The 12,551-nt window shown below is 36.1% G+C and overlaps 1 protein-coding gene across 1 annotated transcript; it reads left to right on the top strand.

Annotated features, from left to right (window-relative positions):
- The first annotated feature begins 5,572 nt into the window (after positions 1-5,572).
- LOC104766929 (wall-associated receptor kinase-like 10) lies at positions 5,573-8,825 on the top strand. The gene is made up of 3 exons (XM_010490901.2): positions 5,573-6,679; positions 6,800-6,931; positions 7,357-8,825. Exons 1-3 carry the CDS (start codon positions 5,677-5,679, stop codon positions 8,595-8,597), a joined length of 2,376 nt encoding a protein of 791 aa, XP_010489203.2. The 5' UTR covers positions 5,573-5,676; the 3' UTR covers positions 8,598-8,825.
- Positions 8,826-12,551: the final 3,726 nt, after the last annotated feature.

Raw genomic sequence — 12,551 nt, 5'->3', positions numbered from 1 at the left:
CAACCACCTCGGCATAACTGAGACTGTCTATATTGTGAGATACAGTGAGGGTTCTCTTGTATGCCATTAATCTTGAGGGAAGACATCTTAGAAACTTCTTGACTAGCTTCTGATCCTTATATTTTTTACCTAGAGTTATTGCTTCTTGTCCTAGAGTGCTTAACTTTGAACTAAAGTCTGAAATTGATTCATGGTCCTCCCTCCTTAGATTCTCAAATCTAGAAGCCAGCATATCTTTTCTTGAAATTTGCAATTTCGTGGTACCTTCATAATGAATTTGAAGGATATCTCATGCTTCTTTAGCGGTTTCACATCCATGAATCAATCTGAACTGTTTTCTGCCAACACTACAATGGATAGCACTTAACGATCTAGAATTGTACTTTGATCTCTTTTGTTCTTCATTCGTCCAGTCCGTCTCAGGTTTTGGTATTCGTTTGCCTGTTTCTTCCTTGATCGTCAGTTCCTCCCACTTTTTTAGAACAATCTTCCAAGCAAGACGGTCAATATCTCTTATTATGGATTTGATCCTCGACTTCCAAAACCCATAGTTTCCATCATCTAAGATGACCTTATTGTTTTTGATCAGATCTCCGTAGCTTTCCATCTTGTCCGCAGTATTCCACATGTAGTATTTCGAACAAGTGCCGCTCTGATACCAATTGAAAGTGTGATAACTATTGATCTGGATTACTTTAAAACAATGGAATAAAGGTTTCTTTAAACTCTCTTTTGATTACAAATTTGTTCTAAACAATTTCCTATTCTCTCAAAACTCTCTTTCTAAGATAATATCACAAATCTTAGAACCCTAAAGAAACCTCAAGCTCTCTCTAAGTTCTTAGCTCTTTTCTTTCTTAAAGACTTAAACTTAGTAGCTAGGTAAACTCTCTCTTGTTTGTGCTGAAGCTTACAATCAGCCTTCGTACCCTATTTATAGAACTAAGCCTATGCTTTTAATAAGCAAAATGTCTATTCTATTACTAATATGAATTTGGACAATTTTTTTTTTAAGTTTAGATAAATTTCCTCTTTTTTCATGTTTACATTCCTATTGTAAACATGAAGCTCTTTGATCTTCTAGAAGCACTAAGTGCCTTCTAAGCCTTCGTGAAGCCTCTGTTTCTGGATCCTTCCTTGCTAATAGTTGACATAGATATCTTGATACTCTATTCTTATATATGTGCTCTGTTCTTTTAAAATAGTTCATCCACTTGTTCAAGTACTGCATCTTCAGGTTTAACTGTACAAAGTGCCGAAATCCGAAACTCCTTGTCAAATAATGTCTATTTCGACAATATTCCCTAAAAATAAAGGAACATCGTGTCTTTATAATTTTCTGGTCCTCGGTTGAATTTATTGGTGGTTTGGGACGTGTGTAGAATTTGACTACTCGTTTGGTCTAAAAATCTTTTGCATGTGAGTTCTAACTCCCTTATTAGTTATTACCTTTGTTGCACAACAGTGTTATTCTACCATGATTTTTATTTTTAAATAAGTGTTATTTTAGATTTTCAATATAAAATTAAGCATAAATTTCAATTTTAAATTTAGAGCATTCAAAAATATCAAACGTCAACTTAAATTTAAAAAGTATAAGAAATATTTTAATATATTTTTTTAATTTGTGTGAAAGTATTAAAATGACGGTTATTAGGAAACAAAATAAATATTATATAATTGTATAATGTTTTAGAAGTTACTATTCTAATTTAGCTAGCTTTATGTATTCTGGTATTCTGTATTATGTTAGTGGTTTTGAGGCCAGTTAATGTTGTGGACTGTATTTCCCTATCACCTTGTTAAAGCATCTTAATCGGTAATCAAAATATAGATGTCTTTAAAAACAAAAATAAGTACTAAATAGAAACAATATAGATTTTGTGTCTTTCCAACAATTTTTATGTCTTTGCAGATATATTTTAGACCATGGGTTTCTATTGTTTACCCACTAAATTTTTATTCATTTATTTATATTTGTCTACTGTTTCAAAATTCTCTCACTATTATAACCGATGAGGATACTCTTAGATTGAGAGGTGAACATTCCTATCGAGTATATTATGTATATACATTTTGTTAGTATATTGTTTGGGTCGACTAATGATGGGGTTGTACCATTCCGACGTTGTATTGCTGAATACCTGGTCGTTCTGTTCTAATGTTATTATTTTGATCTGATGACATTTTGTTCTGATAATATTCTATTCCGATGATTTGAATATGTAGTTTGATAATTAATGCTATGAGGTGATTTACTTTAATTTTAAATAATTTAAATGGAATTTATGTCTTTGTACCAATACGTGAACATTTGTCTGTGTGGGATTAGACTGTGTTAATACTTGTTCTTCTCAATCCAACACCTTCTTCTTGTTTAGGTAAGCAGACTACAGACCATGCAACTTTAGCCCCTTTCCCCATATCTATATTCAGGCCCGGCTCAACAAAATTTTGTGCCCTATGTCATTTTAAAAAAATAACAATTATATGCTGTATTTTGTAAATTTAAAAATACAGTAATTGACCCTAAAATGCCTTCAAATTTTGACTAGAAGTGATGAGACCCTGTGCTAGTGCACCGTCCGCACACCCATAGAACCGGGGCTGTCTATATTACTTGACCACAAGAATATCAATTACAAGGCTTCAATCTTCACAACCTAAAAGTGAAAATCTAGAAATTTATTATCTCAGAGATTATATTAATCATATCAATTGGATCCTTCCAGCAAAAGATACAGTTTTGACTACCCAAGCCCTAAATTTGTTGTATTGGGAGTTGGAGAACCAAAGACAGACTGAGATCGACGGTCGAGATGACCAACCTGATATATAAAATTCATGAAAATATTATTCTAGAAGAATCTAGAAGATTATGATAGATGTTAATATTATGTTTAGGAAGTTTAGCATTATCATATATGTAATGAACTTGTTAATCAAGTTTGAGACTTTGTATAAATAAGCCTAAAGTCTAATGAATAAATTGAGAGAAACTATTTCACTTCTAAAGTTTCCTCCAACTTGTATCATGGTATCACAGCGTTGATCATTTGTCCATGGGTTATTTTCTTTCCGCATTAAAAAGAAAAGAAAAGAAACCCTATGTTTTTCTATGGATTTCATCTTCTTTTCATTGACCTTTTGGATATTTTTTCTAGAGATGCATCATATTTTGATATTCTCAATTTCCTGAGTATTAGAGGCAGCCCCAAATACATAATTGGTAGAGAACCAATTGGAAAATCATAACTTGCCATTACATGTTTCTACTTAATCTATGTTCATTTGCAAGCCTGGCCGGCTAGTGAAGTCATATAAAGCTTCATTTATACCATGAAATGAAAAACTGCCTCCATCAAGGAAAATCGTTAAATCAGCTACAAACACGAGGTGTGAAATGCCAAGTTTAGAGGGTTTTGGGTGATAGTGAATATAACCTGCCTCAAGTCTGGATTTCAACAACCTTAAAAACACTTCCACATCAACCAAAAGAGATAAGGTGCTATGATAATGGGAGGCATCAAGGAAGATCAAATGGATGCGATGATTGGATCTGTTGGAGTGGAGAGAGCTATGGCTAAGAGGAAAAAGGAGGCATTTGTCGAGCTAATTCAATATATTATGGTCAAGGAAAGCATAAGGATTTTTGAGAATGATGCTTATCAAGGAAAGTTCACTTTGCAAATGGTCGAATATATTTTATGGATGTCAAGAAAGAAGTCTATTCTATATGCGTCAAGAGAGCAGTCTATTCTATCTTAAGGAAGTCAAGAGAACAGACTATTCTATTTTATTGAATCCAAGAGTATGCAGTTCATTCTATAGACGTCAAGTGGGAGCAGTTTATATTGTGGAAGTCCAAGATGAACCCAAATGATGAGACCAAAAGGAATGACGAAAATAGAAGCTCAAAAGTCATTTGTAGGCCAAGAGTCATTCAATTTACTTCTTTATTATCTTTCAATTTTCAAAAATAATTAATATTCAATTTTGTTACCAAGTTTCGTATCTTTTTATATAAACATATGTAATCTCATTGGAGGGGGAGATCAATCAATCTTTTTTTTATATATATTTTGAGAGTGAAAAACTCATTTGTTCCTTGGAAATTAGTTCTTTCTTTTTGGTGGGTTACATCAAAAAGTTTTCGGTATATCAAGTAATTTCGCCGCACTTGATATTACCATTTGTTGGCTAGGACACAAGGATCTTCGAGATATATCTCATACCTTGTTATTTGTCTCCGTGAAATTTTTATCTAAATTTCCACTGTCTTGCTTTGTTGCTTTGTATTAAGAAATTTTGTAGCATAAGATTTTTCGAGTTCATCTGATGCCTTATCATCAAACTTCCCGAGCCACCCGAGATCGAGGATTATCAGTGTACCTTTTTTAGAACGTCGATTCTTTTGGAAAATCATATCATAAAGAAAGAATGGGTCACTTTGTCTTATATTTTTTTGTGCTTCTAGAAAAACCACCTGAGCTAATATTTACAAAGATTGCGAAAGAGGGTGTGGTGATATATTGACTAAGCCAGTTACTAAACTTTTCTAGAATGTTCAATGACTTGAGCGTGGAAAAGACGAAACCCCATATGCAAAAATGGAAGGCTTTTCTGAGGTCAACTTTGAGCATTGCCCTTAATCTGATTAATATATATTCTTCATGTTATAACAGTTCTGTTTCAAAAGAGATTTTTGGGAACTCTTCATTCGCCGCCATGTTATTAGGTTGCTCCAAAATTACAAGCAACTACAGGTCTAACTTTGAAATCACTGTCTCCAGCACCACCTGTTGTTGTGTTGATGTCTTCTCCTGAGGCGCCGCCACTCGTGTTGATGGCATAGGATTCAACGTTTCTTTAATCTCTTGATTTAGCGCATGTTTCATGACATCTAACATATGATTATAAGTGATTCTTTAAAAACATTCAAGTGGTTTGTATCAATGTAAACTTGAGGAATTAAATGATCTTTTTCCCACCGCTCATACTTCTATAGTTACATTAGAAAGAAAAAAAACTAATTTACAAAAAAAAAAAACTCATAGCACGGATTAGTATGTAGTCCTATTCAATAATGCAGCCATAGAGACCACTTAGGCACCGATTAAGCGCTCCGCAGTAATGCTCCGCCGCGATTTCAACTAGATCAGAGTCAAAATCGGAAATACGAAAAAAAATGATAAATTTTGTCTTTTTGACATGGAATAGTATAATATATTTTAGATCTATCATTTAGTTAACGAAATAAGTTGTATTGGACTTGAATATTCACTGGAAAACAAGTTAAAAAAAAACAATTGACGCCGTCGCGGCGATTAGATTTTACAGGTATGTCACTTGGAGAGGATGAAGTGGAAATAAGGTTTGCGTGCAATGTGTCAAAATGACACTATTGAAAAATTAATGGTAAGATAAGGAAAACCAAAGACTTGGGCTGTTGTATCCAAGTAAACGCAAGTCTTTGTTACAAAGAAAATTCAATGATGTAAACTAACTGCTGTATTTTTCCAAGTAAACGCAAGACCTCGTTACAAAGAAGAATCAATAATGGAGACTTGTTGCTTGCTCTGTTCAAATGAAAGCAGTTTTTCCCTTATAAAATCTCTTACAAAGGCTGTTCGCATTTTTACAAAAGAAAAAAATATCTTGAACAGATAAAAAAAAATGAGCTCAAATAGTAGCTGTTCTCTTTTGGTTCTCCTCTCTCTGCTACTTTTATTGATCATTGGTTCTGCAGATCTCACAGTTTCCAGCTCTTGTCTTAGGAAATGTGGAGGAATCAACATCCCGTACCCATTTGGAATCGGAATGGGTTGCTATCTTGAGCACTCGTACGGAATCGAATGTGTTAAGTCCACCTTTATTCCAGGGAAGGTCGTCCCTTTTCTTTCCGTAATTGGCAAGGAAGTTGTGGATATCTCTCTTCCAAGCGGATCGATGAGTTATGGTTCCAGGGAACAAGCGTCAGTTCGCATAAGAAACCCAATAACTTCAAAGGGATGCTCGAGCGACGAAAAAGAGCTTGGATCCCTTTTGAATTTGACGGGTACTCCTTTTTACGTTAGCCAAAGTAATACATTGATAGCGTCTGGTTGCAACAACACGGCATCATTGACGAATGTCGAGCCAAACATGGTGGGATGCAAGTCTATTTGCGCCCCAGAAAATCGTTCAGCCGCAGAAGATTATCTTGCGGTGCTCAGTTGCGAAGATGATAGGTATACTAGTTGCCGTGGAAAAAGCATTATCGATGAAGAAAGCTGCAATGGCGTTGGCTGCTGCCTGGCAAACATCCCTGCTCGAATTCGACAAAATGTTGGTGTGAGAATTGATAGCAACTCGTCAACGTTAGGGTGCAAAGTTGCCTTCTTAACAGACGAGGCATACTCTTCGCTAAATGGATCTGATCCAAAACGACTTCATGCTAAACGATATTCCACAGTTAAGCTAGGATGGTTCATCCATACATCGAATAGTTCGTATGTAAACTCTTTAGGATGCCAAAGTTTTGAAATGTACAGACGTAATTTAAGGAACAACGTCTCAGTTGCATTTTACGGAGCAAGTTGTTTTTGCGACTATAATGCCTATCTAAGCTATGCAAGATGCTTATGCAATGACAATTACGAAGGCAACCCATACCTTCCGGGTGGAGGCGGATGCAAAGGTATGAAATTGCGTTTAAAGTTTATATACTTTTCATTGAACTCTTTTATGACCACGATCAGGATAAACCAGTAGGATCATTGTCTGATTCCAATTTCTTAATTTATATTTTGAGAAACAGATATTAATGAATGTCTCGAAAAAGATACTCATGGAAATCAAAAACACTGTATGGGTTCCACGTGTGTCAATTTGCCGGGATACTTTAGTTGTGTAAACAAAAATCACAAAAATCATCGGCCACTTGCTATAGGTATGTCATGCAAATATTCTATCTCAAATACCCTCGCATCCATTTAAAGTTTCTATAAATGGTAAACTCGGCCACTTGCTATAGGTAAAAAAGTATGTTAGTTTTATAGAATTTGAATCAAAGAAACACTTTAAGATTTAAGAACACAAGAACTAAAAGAATCTCTTTTATTTATTTTTAGGAAGATCTCTCAAAACCTAAAGCTCTGTCTTGTTCTCCTGAAATTCATGCCTTATGTCATACTTTATTTATACTAAAACACCAATCATAATCCTATTAAAAAACATCTATGTTTAGACAACTCCTAAACACATTTGATCCTTATCTCTTGAACCATGACTCGATTAGGATTAGGATGTCTTCCTTCTCAAGTTATCTTCAAGCTTAAACCAACAATTTTACATTTTTTTTTTGTCGATTTGCAGGAATTGGTTCGAGTTTTGGCTCATTGGTTTTTATTGTTGGAATATATTGGTTATACAAATTAATTAGAAAGCAGAAGAGGTTAAGGCAAAAGAAGACATTCTTCAAGCGTAATGGGGGTCTACTCTTGCAACAACAATTGACTACAACGGAAGGTAACGTCGAGAAGACAAAAGTATTCAGTTCGAGAGAATTAGAAAAAGCTACCGAAAATTTTAGCTTAAATAGAATACTTGGTCAAGGTGGTCAAGGTACTGTCTATAAAGGGATGCTTGTCGATGGTAGAATTGTAGCAGTGAAGAAGTCCAAAGCCGTGGACGAAGATAAGTTGGAAGAGTTCATCAATGAGGTTGTCATTCTTTCCCAGATCAACCACAGAAACATCGTTAAACTCTTGGGTTGTTGTCTTGAGACAGATGTCCCTGTTCTCGTCTACGAGTTTATTCCTAATGGTAACCTTTTTGAACATCTTCATGATGAATTGGAGAATGACACACTAACTACTTGGGTAGTGCGCCTCCGCATTGCTGTAGATATAGCAGGAGCTCTTTCATACTTGCACTCGGCTGCATCGTCGCCAATCTATCACAGAGACGTCAAGTCTACAAACATAATGTTGGATGAAAAATATCGAGCCAAGGTATCTGATTTTGGAACTTCAAGATCAGTAACGGTGGACCACACCCACTTGACGACGGTAGTTTCAGGTACAGTGGGATATGTGGATCCAGAGTACTTTCAGTCTAGCCAATTCACAGATAAAAGTGATGTCTATAGCTTTGGAGTGGTGCTCGTGGAGCTCATTACAGGTGAAAAATCTGTTTCGTTTCTGCGATCTCAAGAAAACAGGACACTTGCAACTTATTTCATTCATGCAATGAAACATAATACACTCTTTGACATCATCGACCCACGAATCAAAGATGGCTGCAAGTTGAATCAAGTGACTGCAGCTGCAAAAATTGCAAAGAAATGTTTGAATCTGAAGGGGAGAAAGCGACCAAGCATGAGAGAAGTGTCCATGGAGTTAGAGAATATTCGCTCGTCTTCTGGAGATATGCAGTCACATGAGTATGTTAGAGAAAATGAGGAAGAAAAAGAGGAAGAAGTCGTGCAAGTTAATATAGAGGTACAACCGTGGAACAATGTAGCTGTTACTGCTCCAACGTATCAATCCAACGATGCATCATCATCTTCATTGTGGTCAGATGTTGAACCATTGTTTCCCCTTCAGACACGATAACACTTCAGTTCACGTACCACTATATAATCTCATGTGTTTGCTTTGAAAATCGATTTTTTGTGTTTTTGTGTAAAGATATTTCTATCAAGATCGCCAAGTGGGAAAGGAAAAATAAGAAAACCATCTCATAAATAAATGCCTTATATTATGTATAACTAGAGTGGATTATTTCTTTAGTTGAACAATGTGATAGTTGATTTCTTAATAGAAATTAGAAAGTTATAGAAACTATAACTTCTATCTTTTTTGCATGGTTTAGACTTTCTTAAATTTCCTTAGTTTCTTAAAACTATTAGAGTATTTCTTTTCACATTTATTATAGAATTTCTCCTCAATTATAGGATATTTTTTTCACTACAAGAAAACAGGCCATTTGCGACTCCAATAATCATCGCTCAATAATCGCAAATAATGGTTTTGAGACTCCTTCGCGACCTCTTATGATGGTCGCTAAAAACTGGTCGCAAAATATGTTGGTCGCAACAAGGTGGCTTATTTGCAACGGATTTCAGACTCTATAATATAGTTGTATATTAGTAACGTATATGTGACGCGTTGTGGTAGTTGCACATTTCCGACTAAACTGCAACGAATTCTATTTGGGGACATTTTTGTGACTGTATAAAACAGTCCTATGCTTACGACGGTTTTGGGACTAATTTAAGAGTCTGGGTTTAGCGACAATTTTGTAATTTGGATTAGTCATGAAGTGGTCACATTTTTTGAATTGGGTTCGTCACAAAATAGTCACATTTTTTTATTTGGTTTGGTCACAAAATAGTCACATTTTTGAATTGGTTTGGTCACATATTAGTCACGGTTTAAAAATCCTAAATCTAATTAATTTCGGATTTTGTAATGATATTACTCAAAAGGAATGATGATTTAAAGTACTAATCATGGAAACTTATCATCCAAAACAAAAAGATCATCCTAAACAGTCAACAAACAGTATTCAAAAGCAAGTTCATTAAAAAAAAAAGGAGAATTGGAAGTTCATCATTAGTTGGAAGCAGTATTAGAGGAAGGGGAATTGGCAGCTGGACTGGAGGCTGGTGTGGTGCCTAGTGTGGTGCCTACAATGGTGGGTTGTACAATGGTTGCAGGCGCGGTAGCTGGATGGGTGGCTGCAGGTGTGGATGATTCCGGAGGAGAAACCATAAAAACTTCGAACTCAGGATTTTTTTCTTTCATGAAGAGGAAAAGTTTCTTCATCTCAGCTTGAGACTCTCGTTTTCATGATCACGTCGTGCATTCTCAGTCTCGTGTTCAGAAATCTTGCGCCGAAGTTGATCTTGAAGTTCCACAAGAGTTGATGAACAAGCGCTCGCATAACTCTCTGTCCTTTTTCTTTTCTTTAGTGTCTCCACAAGTGATCCAAGTCCAAATGGGTTGTCTTTGTTATCTGTTTGCGTACACTTAAACCAAAAGGTAAATATTCAGTAATCATCACAGACTAAATGGAACCAGAAGTAAAAAAAGACATAAATGATTTACTAGAAGGAAGATTTCATTTCTTTCATCAAGGGAAAAATTACGATGTGTTGAATTCTCTGAACCATCTTGACAATCATTGTCTGTTTTACATTGTCTCTCTTATATGGTCTTCTCATACGTCTCAGCAACTTGTTTGGCTTTTTGATCCACAAATGATCCATCGGGTTGAGTGTGTGTTTTAAGAAACACTTCCACCAGTGATAGTGAAACAGATTAAACCATGGAAATATCAGAAAAACTTTAAGGTGAAGTGGATGGAAAGAGAACTCTTACCATTTCTTGATGAACTTGCACAAATGATTTATGACCAGCTAAATGTTTGTGCACTCCAAAACCTCCACGAGTAGAGTTTCTGCACTGTGAAGCATTCTCACTCTTCTCAATGGCATCAGGGGTGTTCTAATGTTCCCACATAAGAACCCATAATGTATCGCGAATCCATGGTGGTTGTACACCACTCCTCTTAGCTTAACTGACAATGCCTTTCATCCTTTTCTTGGCTATCTTCAAGAAACCTTCTTTAACGAGCTCAATAATCCCGATATCCCAATTATACTTCCTCTACAATAACACAAAACAGTTTAGTTAGCAACAATGCCAATTCATATATAGAGTACAAAAATAAGGGAGTAAACCTTACCGCAAATGTACTGAAATATTGCTCTTGAATGGGCAGTGGAGTAACCTTCCAACTGTTGTAAAGCCCATCAAATTTTCTCCTAAATATTCCAGCAATCGCTCGAGACAGATTTTCTTTGTGGCGGTTAAGCCTCTTACATTAACTGAGTAAGTCTACTACTATATATGGACTTGAAACTATTGAATATCAAACAACAACCGATTAGTGAACCCATTACCACAAGCTAGTGAACACAAAGCAACCGAGTAACAGCCGAGTTTGAAATTTGACATCCACTTATAGACACTTAAAGCAACAACTACACTTCTACACTTAAAGATACTTCAAGCAAAACCGAGTAACAACATATCCTTTCTGCACTTCAAGATACTTAAAGAAAAAGCAAAGGAGAGAGTTTTATGTCATAGAGTCTCGACTCTAAGGACAGGATGCTCAGACAGGGGTGGTAGATGTTCTCAGCCTGGAAGAGCTAGCAAACCATCCAACAGATCTTGGTAGTAATCGACATGTGGATCAGGGTTTTGTTGCTCTTAGTTTCCTTCTTCACCATTATCTTCCTCTTCATGATTAGGGTTTTGTTGCGGCAAACCAAACTGATCATTCGGAACATGCTCCGGTTGAGGAGGAGGCAGTTGATGAGGATTCGAAGGCGGTGTAAGTGTCCACCGCGGTGGATGTGTACTCGACTCTAGATTTGTCCTCAGCGGTGGATGTGTACTCGATTCAGGATTTCCCCTCGACAGTGGATGTGTACTCGGCGATGGACTCGTTATAGGCGCTGGATTTGTCCTCTGCGGAAATTGTGAAGGACGGCTTTGGGTTGCAGTCTGTGTCCCTTTAGATGGGTTTGACGAATGAGAAGAGGATTTGTTATTGCCATTGACGATTCGGACACCTGTGGCGGTTCTGGCACCATGAGCTCTGGAAGAACCCTTACCCTTAGGAGGCATTAGATCGTGAAAGGAGAAGATTGAGAGAGAAGGAAGAATACGATTTAGAGAGAGGTGAGAATGGAGAAGAAACCGATTAGAGAAGGAGAGAGTTGAGAGATTGGATTGAGGAAGGAGAGAATCGATAGATTAGAGAGGTTTTTTGAGAGAAAACCCTAGATCGAGTGTTTTAAGAAAGGACCAAGTGTTTAATCGTTTCAGTGTTTACCTAGTTAATAATGAAACAACGTCGCTCTTTGGTCACAAAAGAGTCCCAAAATAATTAGACAAAATCCACTAAATTAGTTGTGGGAAAATAAACTGCCAAAACGCAGTAGCAAAACAGTCGCACAACCAGTAGCAATGAAGTCGCAAATATGTAGCAAAATGGTCATATAACAGAAGAGTAGGAAAATAGTGGCAAGATAGTCGCAAAGTGTTACTCCTTTGTGACTATCTGTTATTAGTTGCAACCCAAAAACTTGATTTCACACATTATGAGCTGAATTCCAACATAAATCACTCATATGAGTAGTAAATAGTAGATACAATAGCAAGAGTTAGTAAAGCTTTTTTTTTTTTATAACCCAATATTTAAATTTTTCTAAACTCCTACACATTCTTCTATATGGTAATATGTAATACTGAAGATAGTTTTGGAGGTAGTGCATGTTTGTTTTGTAAACATTGAAACTTAAGACCTTTAAAAAGTTTTAATGACTAAACTCAATCAAATACAATCATAAATGTATAACTAAGGATGTAAATGCATCTCAAATATGAAATTTGAGATACAAAAAGATCGAGTGTGGGTAAATCGTCTCAAAGGAATCGCTACTTCAGGTGTTAGTCGCACAACAGTTACAAATGTGGTTGCAAAGACGTCCC

The sequence above is a fragment of the Camelina sativa genome, chromosome 19 (assembly GCF_030686135.1).
Source record: "Camelina sativa cultivar CO46 ecotype springtype chromosome 19, ASM3068613v1".
Classification (NCBI taxonomy): domain Eukaryota; kingdom Viridiplantae; phylum Streptophyta; class Magnoliopsida; order Brassicales; family Brassicaceae; genus Camelina; species Camelina sativa.
The sequence above is the reverse complement of the archived record's forward strand: the minus strand, read 5'-3'. Positions and strand labels throughout refer to the sequence as shown.

Coding starts and splice junctions, on each gene's coding strand:
- LOC104766929 (XM_010490901.2), top strand. CDS start 5,677: ATGAGCTCAAATAGTAGCTGTTCTCTTTTGGTTCTCCTCTCTCTGCTA. Junction 6,680..6,799: donor GGGTGGAGGCGGATGCAAAG/GTATGAAATTGC, acceptor TTTGAGAAACAG/ATATTAATGAATGTCTCGAA. Junction 6,932..7,356: donor TCATCGGCCACTTGCTATAG/GTATGTCATGCA, acceptor GTCGATTTGCAG/GAATTGGTTCGAGTTTTGGC.